The sequence below is a fragment of the Solea senegalensis genome, linkage group LG1, assembly GCF_019176455.1.
Source record: "Solea senegalensis isolate Sse05_10M linkage group LG1, IFAPA_SoseM_1, whole genome shotgun sequence".
In the NCBI taxonomy this organism is placed as follows: Eukaryota; Metazoa; Chordata; class Actinopteri; order Pleuronectiformes; family Soleidae; genus Solea; species Solea senegalensis.
The window spans coordinates 1,694,094-1,714,661 of record NC_058021.1 but is presented as its reverse complement, the minus strand read 5'-3'; the positions used below and the strand labels follow the sequence as shown (position 1 = coordinate 1,714,661).

Sequence of the window (20,568 nt, the reverse complement as noted above, 5' to 3'; positions counted from 1 at the left end):
CTTTTTATATTTGGGACCTACCAGTCGCCAAAGTGTGGAAAAAAGAATACTCAGTCCTTTTTTCGCGGTCCCTTAGTGTAAGTATAGGCATAAAACACTTTTGAATTCCTCTGCTTATGACGGCAGCTTATTTCACAAATGTTACCACCCCACCGGGTAAGCGAGCCGGTTTGCCAATGCAGAGCGAAGTGGGCGGGCTGGGGTGTAGGTTTTGATCATGTCCTGGATGTAGGCTGGACCGGATCCGTTTGTAGCATGGAACGCAAGCACTAGAGTCTTTAACGCAGGTCGAGTGACCTGCTTTAAAACCAGAAGAGGATCGAGAAGGTTGTTCCGGTGAAGGTAGAAGGAGAGTTAATTAAAGATAGCACACTCCAGAGTTTTGGAGAGAAAAGGAAGAAGAGAGACAGGTCTGTAGTTATTTACTTCAGACGGGTCATTTTAAGGAGGGGGGGGTCACTCTGGCCTCTTTAAGAGAGTCCGGAAAGCAACCAGATGATAGAGATGTGTTAATGAGGTGGGTGAGGAAAGGAAGAAGATCAGAAGCAATAGACTGAAGAAGGTGAGAGGGGATAGGGTCAAGGGGGCAGGAGGTGGGGCAGGCAGAGGTTATTAGGGAAAGAACTTGATCATGAGATAGAGGGGTGAAAGAGAATAGAGAAGGAGCTGAATTTGTGGCTGGTAGAGTGGTGAGATCAGGAGGTGGGGTTGAGAAAGAAGAGCGAATGTCATCTACTTTTTGTGAAGTAGTTGACAAAGTGAATTGGTAGAAGGGAGGAGGGAAGAGGGGGAGTGGGGGGGTCAAGGAGGTTAGAGAAGATCGAGAAAAGTTTTTTGGGGTTAGAGAAAGAGGATTGAATTTTAGTCTGATAGAAAGATTGTTTGGCTGCAGAGATAGAGGCTGTGAAGGTGGAGAGAAGAGAGTGATAGGAAAGCAGGTCGTCAGGGTTTGATTTCCTCCCATTTCCTTTCTGCTGCCTGTATCGTGGCTCTCTCAGCACGAGTCAGACAACCACGGGGCTGGGAAGGACTTACGAACCCGCCATGAAGTAAGAGGACAGAGAGTCAATAGAGGAGGACAGAGTAGAGAGGAAGGTGTCTGTGGCAGAGTTGGGATGCATGAGGGAGAAGGAGTCAGCTGAAGGAAGTGCAAATAGAACAGTTGAGGACAGAGAGGAGGGAGAGAGAGAGCGAATGTTATGACGGACAAATGCAATATCTATCTATCTGATGAGATCATCAGATTGGGAGAGAGTAGGAAATGAAGAAATGATCAGAGACATGAAGTGGAGTTACCTTGAGGTCGGAGGTGGAGCAGTTTCTGGTGAAGATGAGGTCAAGGTGGTTGCCAGCTTTGTGAGTTGGTGGAGAAGGAGCAAGTGAGAGAGAAAGAGACGAAAGTAGAAGAAGTAGATCGGATGACTTCTCTGACTGGATGTTGAAGTCACCAAGAAGAACAAGTGGTGGGCCATTTTCTGGGATGTTTGAGAGGAGGACATCTAGTTCCTCCAAGAAGTGTCCCAATGGGCCTGTTGGACGGTAGATGACAACAATGATTAGTTTGACTGGGTGAGTTACAGTTACAGCATGAAATTCAAACGACTGTGAAGAGAAGTGTGGCAGTGGGTAAAGAGAGAAAGTCCAGTTGGGGTTGATGAGCAGACCTGTCCCACCACCTCTTCCAGTGGATCTGGGTGTGTGGGAGAAGGAGTGGGCGGAGGAGAGCGCCGCAGGGGTGGCTGTGTTGGAGGGTGTTATCCAAGTCTCAGTGAGAGCAAGGAAGTCCAGGCATTGCCCAGTAGCAAAGATGGAGATGAACTCAGTCTTGCAAAAAGGTGTTGGATGTGTGTGGAGCGGGTGGGATAGATAAGTGAGGACAGGTTACGGTGATGCTGTGAGTGATTGTGAGGTTTGTAATATCTATGAGAAGAAACATGAACAGGAATGGAAAAAAGGCACATATGTGAAAGGTAGAAAACACTTGCAGACAGGTACTTAGCCTCGTTAGCCTCCTTGTGAGTGCTGCTTTTTAAAAGACACCTGATTAGGTGCTGATTGGTTGCAGCTTTGTGGCCACTCCCTGTAGCCAATGAAACTTCAGTGAAGCTGATTGGTTGCAGCTGTGTTGGCCACTCCCCTGTAGCCAGTGAAACTTCTTACCTGGTGATGGTGATGGCTGAATAGAAACTATGTCAAAACAGCAACAATAACAACTTTCTCTTTGACCTAGCAGACAAAATATCTTTAAAAACCTTTCACCTTAACTAAACAGACAAGTCAAAAGTCACAAAAGTCAAGCAACCCAGCTAGATACAATAGCAATTTATGAAATAGCAACCAAATAAGAAAGACCTACAGAAGTGATACTTAGCTTAACTCCAATAGTCCTATGAGATACCCAGATAGTCCAAATGCACACTCGCCGTGTTCGCACCACTTCACATCAGACTGCGGCCAGCGGTCGCCGTATTTAGTCAGCGAACATATTTCACCGACGTACAAACACACACATTGTTAGGAAAAGGTCAACTGACCATTCTGACCATTCTGACACATCCTAATTAAAAATATTTGTTCAGTATGTCCTCCATGACCGGAGCACAGACTCAGTCTGATACAGTCACATACAGCAGCTGTTTATGCAGCTCGCCACTGGAGATCAGTGGTGGCGATCAGTGGTGCTGTCCCTAAGTGTTTTTAACTGATTTACAGTCGGCACTGTTCGGCTTGATCCTTGATTCGGACGTCTCTTCCTGTGACGGCACTGTTTTCCGTGCATGCTGCCATGTTGATATTGTCAGAGAACTAGTGGAGGGAGGGGGAGAGGAATGGAGCGGAGGGAACAGGAGCTGAGCAAGTGAGTGCAGTAAAAAGGACAAATCAGAAACCCCCTGGAAGAAGTGGGGGGGTGTTTGCCTGTGTCTCATTTGCATGTAAAGGGACCAGGCACAAAACCGAGCGTTCTGAAAGGGGCGGGTTTAGCAGGGTTATTGAACTGCTATGGTGCTTCATCCTTACGGTATTTTGACCAAAGCATGTCACACACATGTTCATTAGGACACCAGGGAACTATTTTAACTTGGGGAAATAGGGTATAATATGTCTCCTTCAACAAACATCCATAAAACTGAAGACATCTTCAGTTGGTGGTAAACACTGCCCTCTTGTGGTTATAGTGCACCTGCACCACATTTCCAGCCCTATGCACCCAGTGGTAGCTGCAAGATCACGGCTTGTTCAAAGTCCGACCCATCGCTCTTGAGTACTGCGGTTTCATTTAGGCTGTGCTGTTTACATTAAGAAAAACAAAAAAAACAAAAAACATGTAAGTATTAAAATGGAATAAAAAGAGGTGAGTACTATGGCCCTGCACTCATTTGTAGTCATTTGGTCACATGATCTGGAAGCTATTGAGCTAAAATGCTAATATTTATATTAAAAAATTGATAAAGAAATATGGGAAGTCTTCAAATTGAATAAAAAGAGGTGTGTCCTGCGTGCAAAATCCTGTCAGATGATGTAGTTGGTGAAAAAAAAACCATATCTCTGTCCTGGTATCATTGACGTGCACATGAAAAACTATATGGGGATTGTTGCTTGGCAATCTGTCACGGCATGAAAAAGGCACAACTTGTGCTAAAAAAACACAACACACAACAGAAAATATTTTCTTTATTAGAGGGAAGGTATATAGAGCACATTGAGCAACATAATCTGCCAATTCAGATTCTGGACAAAAACCCTCAAACCCTCAGTTCAAGCAAGCCAGATGAATGAAAATAAAATGATAAATATTAGACCGCATGCAATCGTTTCCTTACAGTTAACCACACTGTGGAAAAAGACACAGTGTCATCGCCATGCGTCCTTCACAAATGAAGGGGCTCAACATCCTTGTTCATCACAGTGAACTATGCACACTGCAAGCACACCACTGGTTGGTGGGGGAGGTATACTGTATGACTGTTTCTCATAATGGGAAAAAAGAAATCAAGGGACATTTAGAATAGATAAAAATGTGTGATTAATTGCTATTTATCGCGAGTTAACCATGGCATTAATGGGATTAATCGTGATTAAATATTTTAATTGTTTGATAGCACTATATAATATAAATAGTCACTACTATACTACACTACTACACAGCGAGATCAAGTATAAGAGTATTATTGAAAGACAAGTTGAGAAGTAGTGCACATTTGAGGAGGTAATTTATATTTTATTGTTTTAGGAATAATTTAAATCCAACGCTTACAAAGAGGAAAAGCAAAGTAAAAACATAAAACAAAAGCCAGTAACCCAACATGCTCTCATTCATTACACACAATGCAACACTCTAATGTTTAGGTTGATTATTTGTTGTTGTTTAACTTGTTTGAAATAAAAATAATCTAGTGTGTGTCGTGGTCGTCTCTCTTCGACAAAGCACAAGTTAGCTCCACTTTAGACGACGACTTCCTGTGTTCAGAGGACAGAGTTTGGATGAAAGGACTGAGAAGAGGAGAGATGGATGTATCAGTTGCACTTTGTCAAACTGGTTATACTTCACTAAACGTCACAACTTACAGAGCCTGTGCTGAAATATGCTAAAAACTATTAAAAATTCAAAAATGAGCCGTCCCTGTTTATTTCTGGCAGATATTTTGTATCTTCTCTGCCAGCTCCAAGCAGTGCAGGATACGGATCTTCTCCCTCTGCAGGTCTTCGACGCCCACTTGTCCCAGAATCTTGCAGGAGAAGTGGATCATGTCCTGCATGAAGAGGCCCCCAGTGCCCCCCGCTGAGGGAGGTATCTGAGTCAAAGAGCAGGTGGCAAACTGAAAGTTGATTTTCTTGCCTCTGGGAAGTCCTGGTCCCCGTTCCTCAATCCACGTCAGAGGTCTGCAGAGACATATCAAATCAGCTGTTGTGTTGTGTTGTGTGTGGTTGTACGAGGAACAATCTTCAGAGATCAGAACAAAAGATTTCAAAGTGACTGGTGAAGGAGAAATTGCTGTTGGCAAGATAGAGCAGTGAATATCATGTTTAAGATGTTATACATGCAGATGATGTCTCGTCACTGTGTTCACACATGAAGAGTAAAATCAGTGATGGTTTGGAAAGATTCGTTTGAGTCGTTTAAATACCTTGAAGACTGTTTGGGTGACTAAAAGCTTTGACCAGACAAAAAACAAAATGACTACTTCCATTTTCTTTGAGTTTGTGGGGTTTGTCGTGATAAACTGTTTGCTAGCGAGCTGAGATGTTTTTGTTTTGGAAAACACACTTTATTTATTTATAATTCCTAAAGATGAGGAAATGAAGTCGAGAAGAACACAGAGGAGCAGACTCCTGCTGTGAGGCTGCAGTACCACTGATGGAGAAAGAGGGAGACAGAGAGCAGGACTACAGCCAAACCGGCTCTGTGTTTGTGTACAGTATGTCATCAAACTGACACTCATGGTGAAACTGTTTGATGAACAGGAAGACACAGGAAACCAGTGTTCAGGTTAGTATTCTGTACAGACACTGATGAACAGCATCAGGTGCAGGTGAACCTCGCTTCTCTACATGTTTGTTGAACAGGAAGTTCAATAACTGCGTTTAGATTTAGATCTTAGACAGACACTGACGAGCAGTGGTGTTTAGCATCTAGATCAGCTGGTGCGCTCGGCTTCTCCGGAGAATGTTGTGGTTGTGTTAATTCATTTCTAATGTCTGAAGTCCAGTCCTGCTACCTGGTTTGGCCAAAAGATGTGGCTAAGGGCAGAACCTTGCAGATGAAATGCAGAGGCCCTGGAACTGAGTCAAATCAAGAGCTGATCTAGCAAACGGGGGAATTTGTGGTTCTTTGGTTAGAGTGTGCTTTCTATGATGGTACGATCAGCCGCAATAGTATGTCCCCTTTCAGTTTGTTGAGGCAGTGTCATGTTTTGGTCAGTATATTTTGAGTACAGTTCTGCTCAGTTGGCCTCTTCAGATTTCTATTTACTTGCACAATTATCATTCATTTGTAATGTTGACATTTTTATGCTTTTGACAGCTTGGCCGAAACATGTCAGCACAAAATATTTTCCTTCTTAGTTTGGACACACGTCAACACGGTGGATCAGCTTCCATCTCTGACAGACTCTCTCACATTACATTACATTACAGGTCAATTAGCAGACGCTTTTATCCAAAGCGACTTACAATGGAATTGAGTACAATCAGCCAGGGGTGGAGTTGAACTCTCACCTGTTATCCCGTGTCAGCAGCTTTGCTGTCATCTTGCTGTAGTTACTGACGGCATCCTCTAGGGCGGCTGCGGTCACGACCAGCTCACCAAACAACTCAACCAACCAGGTGAGGCGAGAGATTCCGCTGAATGATGGGAAACCAAAGCCAGGTTTCAGAGGTCCACCTTCAACACACGCACGCACGCACACACGCACACGCACACACACACACACACACTGTTAGAAAATGTATTTAATCTCCATCAATTGCAAATTTCCAAGTCACTGTCACTTTGTTTGTTTGTGTGCGTGTGTGTATGTGTGTGTGTGTCGCGTGTAGCCGTGCAGTGATGACTTTGCCCACGTTGAGTAGGTACTATTTTGTAGTGGAAACATAACCTAAACGAGGAAAAGGGCTTATAGATAGTGCTGTGATTCATTAATTATGATATGTAATTAATTGATCTAATTAATCTCATTTTTTAAATCGCACCTAAAAATGACTTAGAAAAGCCCTCAAGTTTAAATTTTCACTTAAATTAATTATTACATTATTGTGGCTGATCAAACGATTGATATATAACAAAATAAATGGCTTTATAGAGTCATTTATTGCTTTAACAAACGTGAATTTACATTCCGCTGTGTTCTTTTTTCAAACTCCAAATAATTAGATTAAATACAAATCAGTTTAGTTTGGTGAAGAGCTTTGCTATGGCTCGATATACTGCTAACGTCTTCTATCGTTAGCTGTGGCTGCACTCGCGACTGGGTGCTTTGCATTGACGTGGTAGGCTAAACTTGGTAAGCTATCTCCTTCTATCACTTTACCTGTGTTAACGGTGCCGTTGGGGTGTTTTTGAAATGTAAATGTCCCGTTCGTTGGGCTGAGAACTCGCATACAGAAACTGTAAAGTTAGAGATTAAATTTTAATGAATTAATCGCAATTAACGCGATAATTTGACACCCCTAGTTATAGACACAGGCAGAGTGTGTTTCTTTCAGCAGGAAAACATGTCTGATTTGTGCCAATGGGAATGTACATTGTTTCCTGTGCTAGTTTTGTTTGGAAGAACTAGAACCTCGGGCCTGGGCACAGTAGACCTATTCAATAATCCACAGCTCATCACCATCACAGTATTATCAACATTTCTGCATATCCCATGATTTAATGACATTATTCATTTCTAGAGTAGCCTGATGAGGAAAACCAAACATTCATCTACTTAGAGCAAGACGAAAGCTTAGTAAAACATGGCTGTGACTGTTTAAAAATAACAACAAATAAAGTATCTTTCTTTTTGTTGGAAAACTCTGGGTTCAAAGTTCCACACTTACCTGTGAAGTGCAGAGAGCCCTCCTGCAGGCTTTTACCCTCCACCTCCTTCTTCAGTGCTTTGAAATCTCCTGTCAGCAGCTCAATGTGTTCCTCATGGAGAACCACACCTGACACACACACACACACACACACACACACACTTGTTTTCAGACAGTAAAATGGAGCAAAGTTGTGAGTTAATGACTTTGTCTTTAAGTCGACAAACTTGTCACTAAACTCAGTCAGAAACTTGCCATGAGAGAAATTTTTATGCTAACACCATAGAGGGCGCTATGAAGAAGAAGATATGAATCATCTAAAATAATTTATAAAAACAAGCAACATTTAAATAAATGGGTTGCTCTCTCTCATTACATTACATAAGATTAATATCAAATTGTTATTATTATTATTATGATAACCTTTGTCCTGAGCCAAATCCCACAGCTCCACAGCGGTCTTGTAGCTCATGGTCATCGGATACTCGACGCACACGTGTTTTCCTGCCTGCAGAAAAGCTCTGTCGATAAAGAACAAATGTGTTTTCCTGCTCAATGCAATGCAATATGGAGGACAATGAATGCCATAATAATAAAATAAAGAAAGAAATGAATTAAATGAATAAATAAATAAAATAATAAATAAAATAAAAAAAATAATAAATACAAAAATGTATTTAATACATGTATTTATGAATGTGATTTGTAATGTAATGGTAGATCTTTATTTAATTATTTCCTCATTTATTTATTCTTTTATTTCTGTTTCATATGCTTATTAGGTGGGAGGGTCTGAGGCTCAGTCTGAAGCTAGGATTGGTCAACTTGAGTGTGAGGATTCAGTTTGACTACTTCTGCCTGGTTTACCTCAGTAACTCTTGTTACTTCTGCCCAGTGGAGATTTTCCCACTCTGGGAGGCGTTTGTAAAAAATACTGTTTCAGGTCCTAAACAACGTCTCCGTGTGGACAGAACTCCTGTAGAACCTGAAATAATTTCCTGATAGTGTAATAAAAATGTGCACTTGAGTCCACTGAAAATGTAATAAAACCTGATAATGTAATAACTTCCCCATTATGTAATAAAGTGCATTTCCCAATAATGTAATACACTTTTTACCAATAATGTAATAAAGTATCACATTAACAGGAGGTTATTACATTATCAGGTTATCCTTCATTTCGCAGGTCCTGATAATGTAATAATTCCCCAATATTGTAATAATTTAACAGCAGACCACCCGTTACTTGGGTTCAAGTGGTGATACTGTGTAAGCAACGCAAGCTCGAGAGCTCTAGTGCCACCAACAGGACAAAGTTGGACATGCATGTATGTACATCAACTTTTGACTTGTTCATCTGCTTTTCACAAACAACGCATCACTGGGGAACCCTTGCCAAGTTCAATGCATCCTTAATGTTTTTTCGGCCATATTTGATTTTCTGCCATCTTTGATTTGATCCAGATTTTCTTTAACATATTTTAACCACACTTGGTACATAGATTCATGACATCATCATTTGGTGACCTTTGACCTCTGGAGGGATGTTAAACAGGAATTTAGCTTATAGCTCTGCAAGGTTTTTATTTATCCAAACCAAACTTGGCACATAGTCTTAAGACCCCCATCCTGATGATGCACAAATAACTTGGTGAACTTTGACCTCTATAGGAGCATTATAATCCCAGTGAGTGTGATCATATCACAGTCGATCTATTACTTATTAATTATGAAACTGATGTTAGCATGTTCCATCCAGTTCAAATGCTTGTGCTTGGAGACCACAAGGAGTGATGGAGGCCTGGATGCCAAAAGAAAGTTCAAATCCATATTAAAAATAGTCATGAACCAACCATAGAGTTCTAAGTTCTAAAATGAGGTTGCTTTTCTGGATATAAGTTACTTGTGTGTTGTGTGTGTACTGTTGTGTGTTGAAAGTCGGATACAGTCACATACAGCGGCAGTTTATTCAGCTCGCCGCTGGCGATTGACCGTGACGATCAGCGGTGCTGTCCCTAAGTGTTTTACAAATGATTTACAGTTCGGCAGTGTTCGGCTCGATCCTTATGTAGGACGTCTCTTCCTGTGATGGCACTCTCACTGTTTTCCCGTGCACGCTGCCATGTTGATATTGTCAGAGAAGTAGTGGAGGGAGGGGGAGAGGAATGGAGTGGAGAGAACAGAAGCTGAACGAGTGAGCGCTGTAAAGAGGACAAATCAGAAACCCCCTGGAAGAAGTGGGTGTGTGTTTGCCTATGTCTCATTTGCATATAAAGGGACCATGCACAAAACCGAGCATTCTGAAAGGGGCTGGTTTAGCAGGGTTATTGAACTGCTATGGTGCTTCATCGTTATGGTATTTTGACCAAAGCATGTCACTGACATGTTCATTAGGACACCAGGGAACTATTTTAACTTGGGAAATAGGGTATAATATGTCTTCTTTAAGTAAACAGTTTAAACACAGCGCCCCCAGAGGTCAAAGGTCACCATTTTTTGTGGTATCCCCAGGATGATGTCATGAATCTATGTACCAAGTTTGGTTAGCTATGTTAAAGGGTTGCAGAGAAATTGGCTTACTTCCTGTTTGGTGACCTCAACGTCACGTTTGATTGGCTGCCACGGCCAAGTGCCTTTGAATTTCAAGATGTTGAATGCATTCGTGTGGCATGGTCTGAAGATCATCTGAACGATGTTTTGAGAAGATTACACAAAATGTGTGACAAGAGAAGCCTTTAAAAGGTTATGGATCAAATCAAAGATGGCTGAAAATCAAATATGGCCGAAAAAAACATTAAGGATGCGTTGAACTCGGCTTGGCCCAAGGGTTCCCCAGTGATACATTGTTTGTGAAAAATGGATGAACAAGTCAAAAGTTAATGTACATACATGCATGTCCAACTTTGTCCTGTTGGTGGCGCTAGAGCTCTCGAGCTTGCGTTGCTTACACAGTATCACCACTTGAACCCAAGTAACGGGTGGTCTGCACCTCTGCTGAGAGGTGGAGACAACAAATCAACAAACAAACAATAGCAGTAGAAGAAATATGTTAAAATAAACCCAACAAGCGTTTCCTCTCGCCTCGCCTCGCCACGGCATGGCAGGGTGCCGAGGCGAGGTTTAGTACCTGCTCTAGTGAGGTTCCAAGCTAGCTGAGGCGATACTATAGGTATTATTTTGTATTGGAAAACCAACTGTGCCGTGGCGAGCCAGGGCTATACATTACCTGATGTTGTCCTCATGGGACACATTCTCAGTGCAGATGAAGGCCGCCTGAATGTCCTCTCTGCTCACTGCCTCCTCCATGGAGATCTGACTGACTCCCTGATGAGTGCCCACACTCCTCCTGGTTACAAACACACAGACAACACGTTACACTCGTGCTACAAGGTTCACTCACACGTCCACATTCTCTCAGTGAGAGCCCGTCTTGCATAAAGTACTTGAAAGCGATACTTGAGTAAACGTACAAGTATCTTAGCAGAAAATGACTTTGGTAGAAGTTACCTTTTAGAATATGACTTAAATAAAAGTCTAAAAGTACCTGACATTTACTGTACTTACTTTTATTTAAGATTTTCACAACAAACACACAATACAGACAATAACTAATCCCTAGTCACCACCACCCCCCACCCACCAGACCTGTACCATGAAATAAAGACAGTCATTTTGCATATTTGTTGATAAGGCAAACCATGTAAATAGATATAGCAGGGACACAAAGAACATATGTACCAACATAAATAAGAGGTTCTGTATTATAGGGTTACATATTCAGTTTCCATTTGAGTTTCCAGAGTCACTGCTTCAGGTTAAACCCAATCTTCCAGATACCATCATTTTTTTAGTGGTTCCATGTATGTATGTGTGTGTGTGTGTGTGTGTGTGTGCGTGTGTGTGTGTGTGTGTGTATTTGGACCTTGTCAGGACTAGTCGTCCTCACAGAGACTAAAACCGGGTCTTCAGGCAGAACATAATTTCTGAGGAACTGGTTGAGTTTAGGACTAGTATTTGAATTGTGGTTAAGTCAAGGTTATGGTTAGTCATTACCTGGTTATCGTTAAGGTCAGGGATAATGCTTTGTTTAGGCTGTCCACATGAATGGAGATTGATGTGTTAGTGTGTTACCTGGATACAAATCCTCTGACTTGGAGCTTCTCTGCAGGACTTCCAGCCAATGGAGCTAACATGTCTCTGATCCTCACGCCGCCTGCTATGCCAAGGCCAACCACCACAGCTCCAGACATACTGACTGAGAAACAAACATCAGAGGGAGGGATGGAACAGTATTGTCATGTTCATAATATTGCTTAATATAATTCATTTAACAATAATTGTAAAAAATGATGTAAAAATAAAAAATAAAAAATACTGCTTGTGTCAAGAACCTTCTAGGGACATATTATGATCATGAGAGTTAAAACACGGTGGAAGGAGGTTGTGATTCAGCTCACGTGCTGTCACTAAATACGCCAGACTCTTCTGTTAAAGATTAGGATTTTAGAAATTTCCTTGCGAAATGTTGGATATGAACATGTGTTTTTTCTGGATTTTTACGTCTTTTTACGGCATCGTGTGGTTTGATTCTGGTGTCGTGTTGGACTGTCAGGGCTCTTCCAGCTCTACCAATCAGTGGCTCAGCTGCTTGGAACCTCATCAGTGCAGGTTAGGGTGACCACCGCCGGTCATACAAAATGTGGGACAAGTAGTATGGTAAAGTGGGACAGACGTAATAAATTTAAACTTAAGATATATTGTCTATCTAATTTACCAAGAAACATTTTTCTTGGTGGGATTTTTTAAACCCACCGAACAAAAGATTAAGACACTACCTGACCCAAAATATAACCCAAAGTTTCTTTAGGCCTATAAAAGACAAAACACCTCGTCTTTATTGGGACTATCAAATTAGTCCCAAAACTGTCCAAAGGACCAGGCATTATGCAACTAAAAGAATGCTCTCAGTGAATCAAATTCACCTTAAAATAAAAGAGAGAATGGCTCTCTGGGATAAAAAAAAGAAAAAATCTTCCAATCAAGCAGACACATATTTCGCCTCAGTGTCAACACAATCCAGATTGTAGCAGGCCAATAGCATTCCCCAGCACCATGGATAGCACTTTTCTGAAACTCATGGGTAGCAGCAAACCAACCAAATAAAAACCAATCTACTGTAGCAAGAGAAGCACAAATGTATATCCGAAATTGTACACATTTACGAATGTTCATTTGACCTTAATTGTTGTTCTTCTTGAATTTATACTTTTTGTCTGACCGTACTGCATCCAGGAGAGTTTTCTCTTTCAATGCATAGCTGTAGAACTCTGTGCAGCTACATCCAAAGTTGCTCTTGACTTGAATCTCACTCTTGATAAAATCCACAGAGCACCGGTTTCGTTGGTCAGTCCAAGCTGCAGTCATCAGTGAAAACACTCTTTCCACATGTGCATTTGTCACAGGGATGCTAAAGAGAAAGGATCCAAGTACAGTTAAATTTGATTTGTTTGTACCTTGGAGCAAAGTTGACCACTGTTCTCTTTACAACCTCCCTCCTGCTTATCTCTCACCTGGAGGATCTTCACCACATCACAGAGATGGGAGGATGTGAATTCACTCTTAAGTCCTAACAATCAGTCACATGCTTGTGAAAGTTGCTGTCTGAGAAGTCATACCATTTGTCAAGGTAGTTGAGTGAAGTACTGTAGAAATTAGAGAAGTCCTGCTTGATTGCTATTGCTTCACAGTCTGGAAACTGTAGGAGACGTGCACTGGTTTCTACTCCAAAAAAGGAGTCTGGCTGCCACTGCTGGAGCTTTCTCTGAAGAGTGGAGAGAAAGTCATATAACTCACAGACTCCAACAGCAGTATAACATCATGGAATATCTTCAGTGCATTATGGAGGAAGTAGCTGAAGAGGGAGCCCATCACCGTGTTGATCCTTTTTAAAAAACTTCCATAGCATCCTTGGACAATGTTCCTCTCCTAATGACAGAAAGTAGGCCTTCACTGCAGGCCAGCTGACATGAAGCCTTGAGACAGCAGGCCATATACTTAGCCATCTTGTAGGTACATGCCTCAGTACAGCATGATAGTCTTGAGCCACAAATTCAAACAATGATTTCAGTTCTTCAGTGCGCTTTGCAGATGATGAGTCTGTAAATCTTGTTAGTTGTACATTCGATGTCTCCAGCATATTTCGCACAATTATGCACGACATGAGCCATACAATTAGCCTTGATAGCCTCTGGAGGTGGTGTCCAGAAAACAACATTGGGTTTTTAGATAACTGGCAAAACTTCTGGGGGAAACCTGGTCTCATGCGGAGAGACGGCGTCCATCCCACTTTGGATGGAGCAGCTCTCTTATCTAGCAGCTTAGGGCATTTTATAAGAAACCCATGACAATCCAGAGTTGAGACCAGGACACAGAGTTTCAGTCTTTCATGCTTCTCTGTGCTTCTTTTCGAGCAGTCACCTATTAAAAACCCCATAGAGACTGTGTCTGCCCCTCGACCTACTAAAGTAAAAACTAAAATAAATAAACCAATAACAAACAGAAGAGGAGTTAGACATTCTAACTTAATAAAGATTAATACCAACAATAAAATAGAGTCAAATAATACCACTTTCAAATGTGGACTATTAAATATAAGGTCTCTCTCCTCAAAATCTGTTTTAATAAATGATCTTATCTCTGACAATTGTATTGATTTATTCTGTGTAACTGAAACTTGGTTACATGAAGACGATTACGTCAGTCTAAATGAATCAACTCCACCCACTCATGCTAATACCCATATTCCTAGAAGCTCAGGCCGAGGAGGAGGAGTAGCAGCCATTTTTAATACTAGATTATTAATCAATCCCAAGCCCAAACCAGGATATTCATCGTTCGAAAGCCTTATTCTTAATCTATCTCATCCTAGTTGTAAATCACAGAAACCAATTATAATAGTCACAGTTTATCGTCCACCTGCACCTTATTCAGAGTTCCTATCAGAGTTCTCTGAGTTCTTATCTGAGTTGGTGCTTAAAACAGATCAAATCATAATTGTAGGAGATTTCAACATCCATGTAGATGTTGACCGTGATAGTCTTAGCTGCGCATTTAACTCGCTGTTGGAATCAATAGGTTTTATTCAACACGTAAATGAACCAACTCATTGCCTTAATCACACCCTCGATCTTGTTTTAACTTATGGTATTGATATTGATAACTTAAACATAGTTCCTCAAAACCCTCTCCTTACTGATCATTATTTACTCACATTTAACTGTTCAATAATGAGCTACAGTAACATAAATAAGAAATACGCCTCTGAAAAAGTGGTGAATCAGATGAGACGAGCACCATGGTTTAACTCCAATACTCGTGCTCTTAAACAGACGTTACGTAGATTAGAAAGAAAATGGCGTTCCAGTAACCTAGAGGAACTTCATATAGCCTGGAAAGATGGTTTTGTAGCTTACAAAAAAGAGTTGCCTATTATTCTTCTCTAATTGAAGAAAATACGAATAATCATAGATTTCTTTTCAGCACTGTAGCCAGGCTGACACAGAGCCACAGCTCCACTGAACCATCTATTCCTTTAACTGAGTTAACATCATTAGTTTCATCATCTAAGCCATCAACCTGTCAGTTAGATCCTATCCCCACCAAACTGTTTAAAGATGTGTTTCCTTTAATTAACAACTCTATATTAACTCAAATTAATCTATCCTTATTAACTGGATATATGCCCCAAACGTTTAAAGTAGTAGTTATTAAACCCCTTCTAAAAAAAGCGACCCTTGACCCAGATATTTTAGCTAATTACTGACCTATATCTAATCTTCCCTTTGTCTCTAAATTCTTAGAAAAGGCAGTTGCTAGTCAATTATGTGAATATTTGCGCATTAATGGCCTGTTTGAAGATTTTCAGTCAGGTTTTAGATTAAACCATAGCACAGAAACAGCACTAGTTAAAGTTAGTAATGATCTTCTCTTGGCGTCAGATAATGGTCTAGTTTCTTTACTTGTCCTGTTAGATCTTAGTGCTGCATTTGACACCATTGATCATGATATTCTACTGCAGAGATTGGAGCAGACTCTTGGTATTACAGGTGCTGCCCTCTGCTGGTTTAAATCATACTTATCTGATAGATTCCAGTTTGTTCATGTTAATGATAAAGCCTCACTACAAACAAAAGTTAATTGTGGAGTTCCACAAGGCTCAGTGCTTGGGCCTATACTTTTTTACCTTATATATGCTTCCTCTAGGGAACATTATTAGAAAGCATAACATACACTTTCATTGTTATGCAGATGACACACAGCTATATCTATTGATGAGGTCGGATGAAATAAATCAGGTTGTTCAACTCCAGGAATGTCTCAGAGACATTAAGTCCTGGATGACCTGTAACTTTCTACTTTTAAACTCAGAAAAAACTGAGGTCGTTATACTCGGCCCTAAACACCTCAGAGAAAAACTTTCTGATCACATTGTCACTTTAGATGACATCACCCTGGCTTCCAGTTCCACTGTGAGGAACCTTGGAGTTACTTTTGACCAGGAAATGTCTTTTGAGTCACACATAAAACTAATTTCCAGAACAGCCTTCTTCCACCTGCGGAACATTATGAAAATTAGAAACATTCTGTCTTTACAGGATACTGAAAAACTAGTTCATGCTTTTGTTACATCTAGATTAGATTACTGTAACTCCTTATTATCAGGATGTTCCAACAAGTGTGTTAGAACCCTTCAGTTAATTCAAAATGCTGCAGCACGAGTTCTGACAGGAACTAGAAAGAGAGACCATATAACTCCAGTGTTAGCTTCTCTACACTGGCTCCCCGTACAGTTTAGAATTAAATTTAAAATCCTCCTCCTCACGTACAAAGCACTTAATGGTCAGGCCCCTTCATACCTGAAAGACCTAGTCTTACCCTATCACCCTAATAGACCACTTAGGTCACAAAATACAGGTTTACTTGTGGTTCCCAGAGTCTGTAAGAGTAGAATGGGAGGCAGAGCCTTTAGTTACCAGGCTCCTCTCCTGTGGAACCAGCTTCCAATGATAGTTCGGGAGGCGGAGCCTCTCTCTGTATTTAAAGTTAAACTTAAAACTTTCCTTTTTGATAAAGCTTATAGTTAGAGCTGGTTCAGGGAAACCTGGACCATCTCTTAGTTATGAGGGAGTTTTTTCTCTCCACTGATGCCTAGTGCTTGCTCATTGTGTGAACTGTTGGGGTTCTCTGCTCTCCTTGATGTTGTCTATGTACAGTGCCTTGGGATAATGTATGTTATTGTATGTGATTTGGCGCTATACAAATAAAATTGAATTGAATTTAATTGAATTGATAACGCCAGCATTGTCTGCCTTCAGCTTCTGATAAACAGATTTGAACTTTTCATAATTCACACTAGCGTTATGAGCAGTGTAAGCAGAGATCATCTCCAGTCTTCGGCCATTCTCTTTCAGTTCGTTAGTAATCTGGCGGTGAATTGATTCTGACGTCTCTGCGCTATCCTCGTAAAAATCAACAACGCTCTTCTTTAACCCAGGGGTGCCCAACCTTTTTTGACCCATGATCTGCTTTTCAAGTAGCCAACCTCCCGAGATCTACCTGTCCAGTGTCAACATTGCAAACCCACACACATCGTTTCCAGCATGCAGTAACTAACCTCTGTCACACCCTGACTCTAAAGGCATGACAAGTATGTGAGATACACCACTTAACGAAGTCATTTATTGAACAAAAGTCAAATTACGAAATATTTACTATATAATTACTATATGTAATACTACTATATAAATATAGTGTGAATATCAGTGCAGTCAGTAGTGTAAGGTGTGCATGAGGGATAATGTGTGTGCAACTGACCTTAATATCAACCAAACAGAATAATAAAGGCGTTTTTGTAGGGAAATCCCTCTTGTAGCTCCCGTGTACTGTTTTAAAAAGCCGCTCCAGGTTCCCTTTCTTTGCCAACGCCGCATAACACACCCAAAAAAATTTTTTTATCTATTCCAACACCCCTCGCGGTCAACTTGGGATCAGTCTGCGATCTACCAGTAGAACGCGATCGACTGGTTGGGCACTCCTGCTTTAACCCAAGCTCTGGGGTCAAGTATCTCACTGCCAAGGGGAAAAGCTTGGTGCTGCCGTGGTTAGAAGCATCAGACGCCACTGAAAAAAAACGGTGTGCGCGTTCCACCCACGAGCATGGGTGATGTCAGTTCTTCTATACATTTTTCCACTGAGACTGGAGCAAGGACATCTGTTACAATAGATGCTGCTTTGGTGCGGCCACACGACATTTTCTTAGCTATTTCAGAATGTGGAAAAATGACTGGGGCTACCTTGTTACTGCAGTTGGTAGAGCGACATGAATGTGTGTGATGTACGGCATGAGAGATGCTCGTCACTTCTGCTGCCGAAACTTTGTCAGCCTGTGGGTCATTTGTTTTTTTTGAAAAAACGATTGCACTGATTTGCATGTTTCTTGATGATGTGCTTTTTTTCTGTCGGACTCACATGCACCATGTCACTTGACGTTGTATTCTCCACAGAAAAACTGCTCTCTCTGCTTCGCCATCTGCAGGGCTTAACCAAGAGTATGTTGCGGTCCATTCGCTATTAAAAGTGCATCTTCTCTTTTTCTTAGATTAAGATTCTTAGATTACTTAACCTGACCGAACAGTGCGCTCTCCAGTTTGAGATTGTTGACTATGTTGAGGAGGAGTTTGTTTACCAGTCAACAGTTTGATCGTCTCAGCCTATCGACTATCATATCGACTACCGCTTTTATTACTCTCCTCTGTTGGACATACGTTAACAGTACACCTAATGGACGTATCTGTGTATTTATTTGAGGGTGGAATGAAAAAGCAGGACAGATGCTTGTGTGAGGCGGGACAAAGGGTAAAATTGCTGTAGGGGAGACTGGGGTAAGTTGAGCCAAAGGGTAAGTTGAGCCACCCCTTGTTGCTAGGAAACGGTAAAAAACATTGATCATGTGACCAAATATTTAGGAGGAAGGCATCATTTAATGGAGTCTGTGAAGGTATGAACCACATGGGTAAAGTGGTTAGACATTTATTTCCAAAAAAACATTTTTCACTCTTGAAAGTGAATTTAGTCTTTCATACGTTTCAACTGTGTTTAGACCAAAACAGACCATTTTAAATGTGTTTTATACATCAATTGTGGTATCTATGTGCTACAACACAAGGTCATAAACATAGCATAAAAGTGCACCATTTTATGAGGTGGAGATCATGCCTCGTGTATATAAGCGCAACACAAGCAGGGGAGCCACCACTGATGTTCTTGAAAGAGCCACCAGTGAAGTGAGAGAAGGGAAGTCTATTGGAGCAGCAGCAAAGGATGCCAAAATAGACAGAATGACACTGACGAGATACATTGACAAAAAAGAAAATGTACCTTTGAAAAAGACAGGCTATGATGGAGTAGCAGAGGCTAAAAGGATTCTCTCAGATGGCATGGAGTCTGAACTTGCCAAACATTATGTATAATAAACAAAATACACATGAATGTGAAGAAGTGACTGCTGACTATTTAAGGAGGGAGGTGGGGGGGATAGGCATAGGGCTCAACTTACCCCATACACGGGGTATGTTGAGCCACAAGACCACTTTTCTTGGACATGCTATATTATCGAAGCAGTTATGTTTACACTCATTCTGTTTGTTTGAAAGGATGCACAACATCCTGCAGTATATGCAGATATATTAGTTAGTGACAAAACTATGATTGCCTTGATGTAGTGATCCTAACTATGAAAAATGGCTCATCTTACCCCAAGTCTCCCCTACAGTACAACGTAAAGCGGGACAGGTGGTCACCCTAGGGCAGGTACTAAAAAAGTACCAGTACCAGAATCACGCCGGGCTGTGCCGAGCCGTGCTTTAACTGTACAGTGGAAACATGACACTTGCTTCTTCAGTATGACTCTAACACATAAATCTTTACTAAAAGTTTGGAAAAAATCTTATACAGCAGCACAGTCAGTGAGTGATCCTTCTGTATCTGCAGTAAACACTGCTAACAAGGATGGAATACACCCTGACACTATTCAAACACGTCAAACGTGTTATCCATCCACCCATTTCCCTCCGCTTTATCCTCCACATCAGATGTTATGTAATCATGGCGTAAAGGTATGACGTCACACAGAGTGCCTCGTGCTGCTCTGTTGTGTTGGCACGAGGACCGCTCCAAAGTCCGACCTTTAACCTCTGACTGCGGCACATACCTGCTTTCCGCCGCACACACAGATCGATCGAGCAGCCGCGACACGATCCACAGCAAAGACAGAAGCAGGAGAAGCTGTTTTCACTCTGACACTGTTTCACTCTGCGAGCCGCAGCGACACGGAGGTGCGCTTCATACTCTGCACGGGTGGGACAGGCGGAGGGGCGGAGCTGCTTTTATAAGCCTCACAGTCAGTGTTGAAATGTTGAAGTGCGATAAATGGAAAATAAAAGCAAAGCCAGTAAGAAGATCACATTCATTCATCACCCCAACTGTAGTTCTCTATTTCTGTTGTATCATTTGTGTCGTAACAACTTTGTTGCATTGCATTTTGTGTGTTTGTTTTTGTTTATGTTTGTGTCATGCCTGAGCTGTTGAACAATCATTAACAGCTCAGGCATGATACATTACAATAAAGTATAACTCTATAAAACTTAAAATAAAAAATATGGAACAGAAAAACCTCACCATTCTACTGATAATATATAGTTAGAATAATAAATAATAATATAACATACTGACCAGGACTTAAAATACATATAGTAAATATAAAACACTCTATAAACATCAGACTGACAGACAGACAGATAGATGTTTGGTTACACCACAATGCACAATGTTGTCCATGTCCACACAATGTCCCGAGTACACATTTTCAAATGTGGGTTTATCTGGAAGAACACAGTGCAGTTAGAAAAAGGAACAGTTGAATTTGATGCATGTTCAGTTTCCTTGCTCTCCTGTCTGAATACTTATCATCTTTACAGTGTCTTTCTGAAATGGTGT

At 41.2% G+C, this 20,568-nt stretch overlaps 1 protein-coding gene across 1 annotated transcript; it reads right to left on the bottom strand.

The window, feature by feature from the left end:
* Positions 1-4,198: 4,198 nt before the first annotated feature.
* On the bottom strand, positions 4,199-19,929 carry blvra (biliverdin reductase A). The gene is made up of 7 exons (XM_044045035.1): positions 19,784-19,929; positions 11,647-11,770; positions 10,742-10,861; positions 7,939-8,036; positions 7,537-7,644; positions 6,217-6,382; positions 4,199-4,881 (listed from the first exon to the last, which is right to left on the bottom strand). The coding sequence occupies exons 2-7, from the start codon at positions 11,763-11,765 to the stop codon at positions 4,626-4,628; spliced, it is 867 nt and encodes a 288-aa protein (XP_043900970.1). The 5' UTR covers positions 11,766-11,770; positions 19,784-19,929; the 3' UTR covers positions 4,199-4,625.
* Positions 19,930-20,568: the final 639 nt, after the last annotated feature.

Excerpts from the sequence above, each read along its gene's own strand:
- blvra (XM_044045035.1), bottom strand. The coding sequence starts at position 11,765 with ATGTCTGGAGCTGTGGTGGTTGGCCTTGGCATAGCAGGCGGCGTGAGG. Across the intron at positions 10,862-11,646 it reads GTCAGAGGATTTGTATCCAG|GAGGAGTGTGGGCACTCATC; the intron begins GTAACACACTAA and ends GTTTGTAACCAG. Across the intron at positions 4,882-6,216 it reads CTGCTGACACGGGATAACAG|ACCTCTGACGTGGATTGAGG; the intron begins GTGAGAGTTCAA and ends ATGTCTCTGCAG.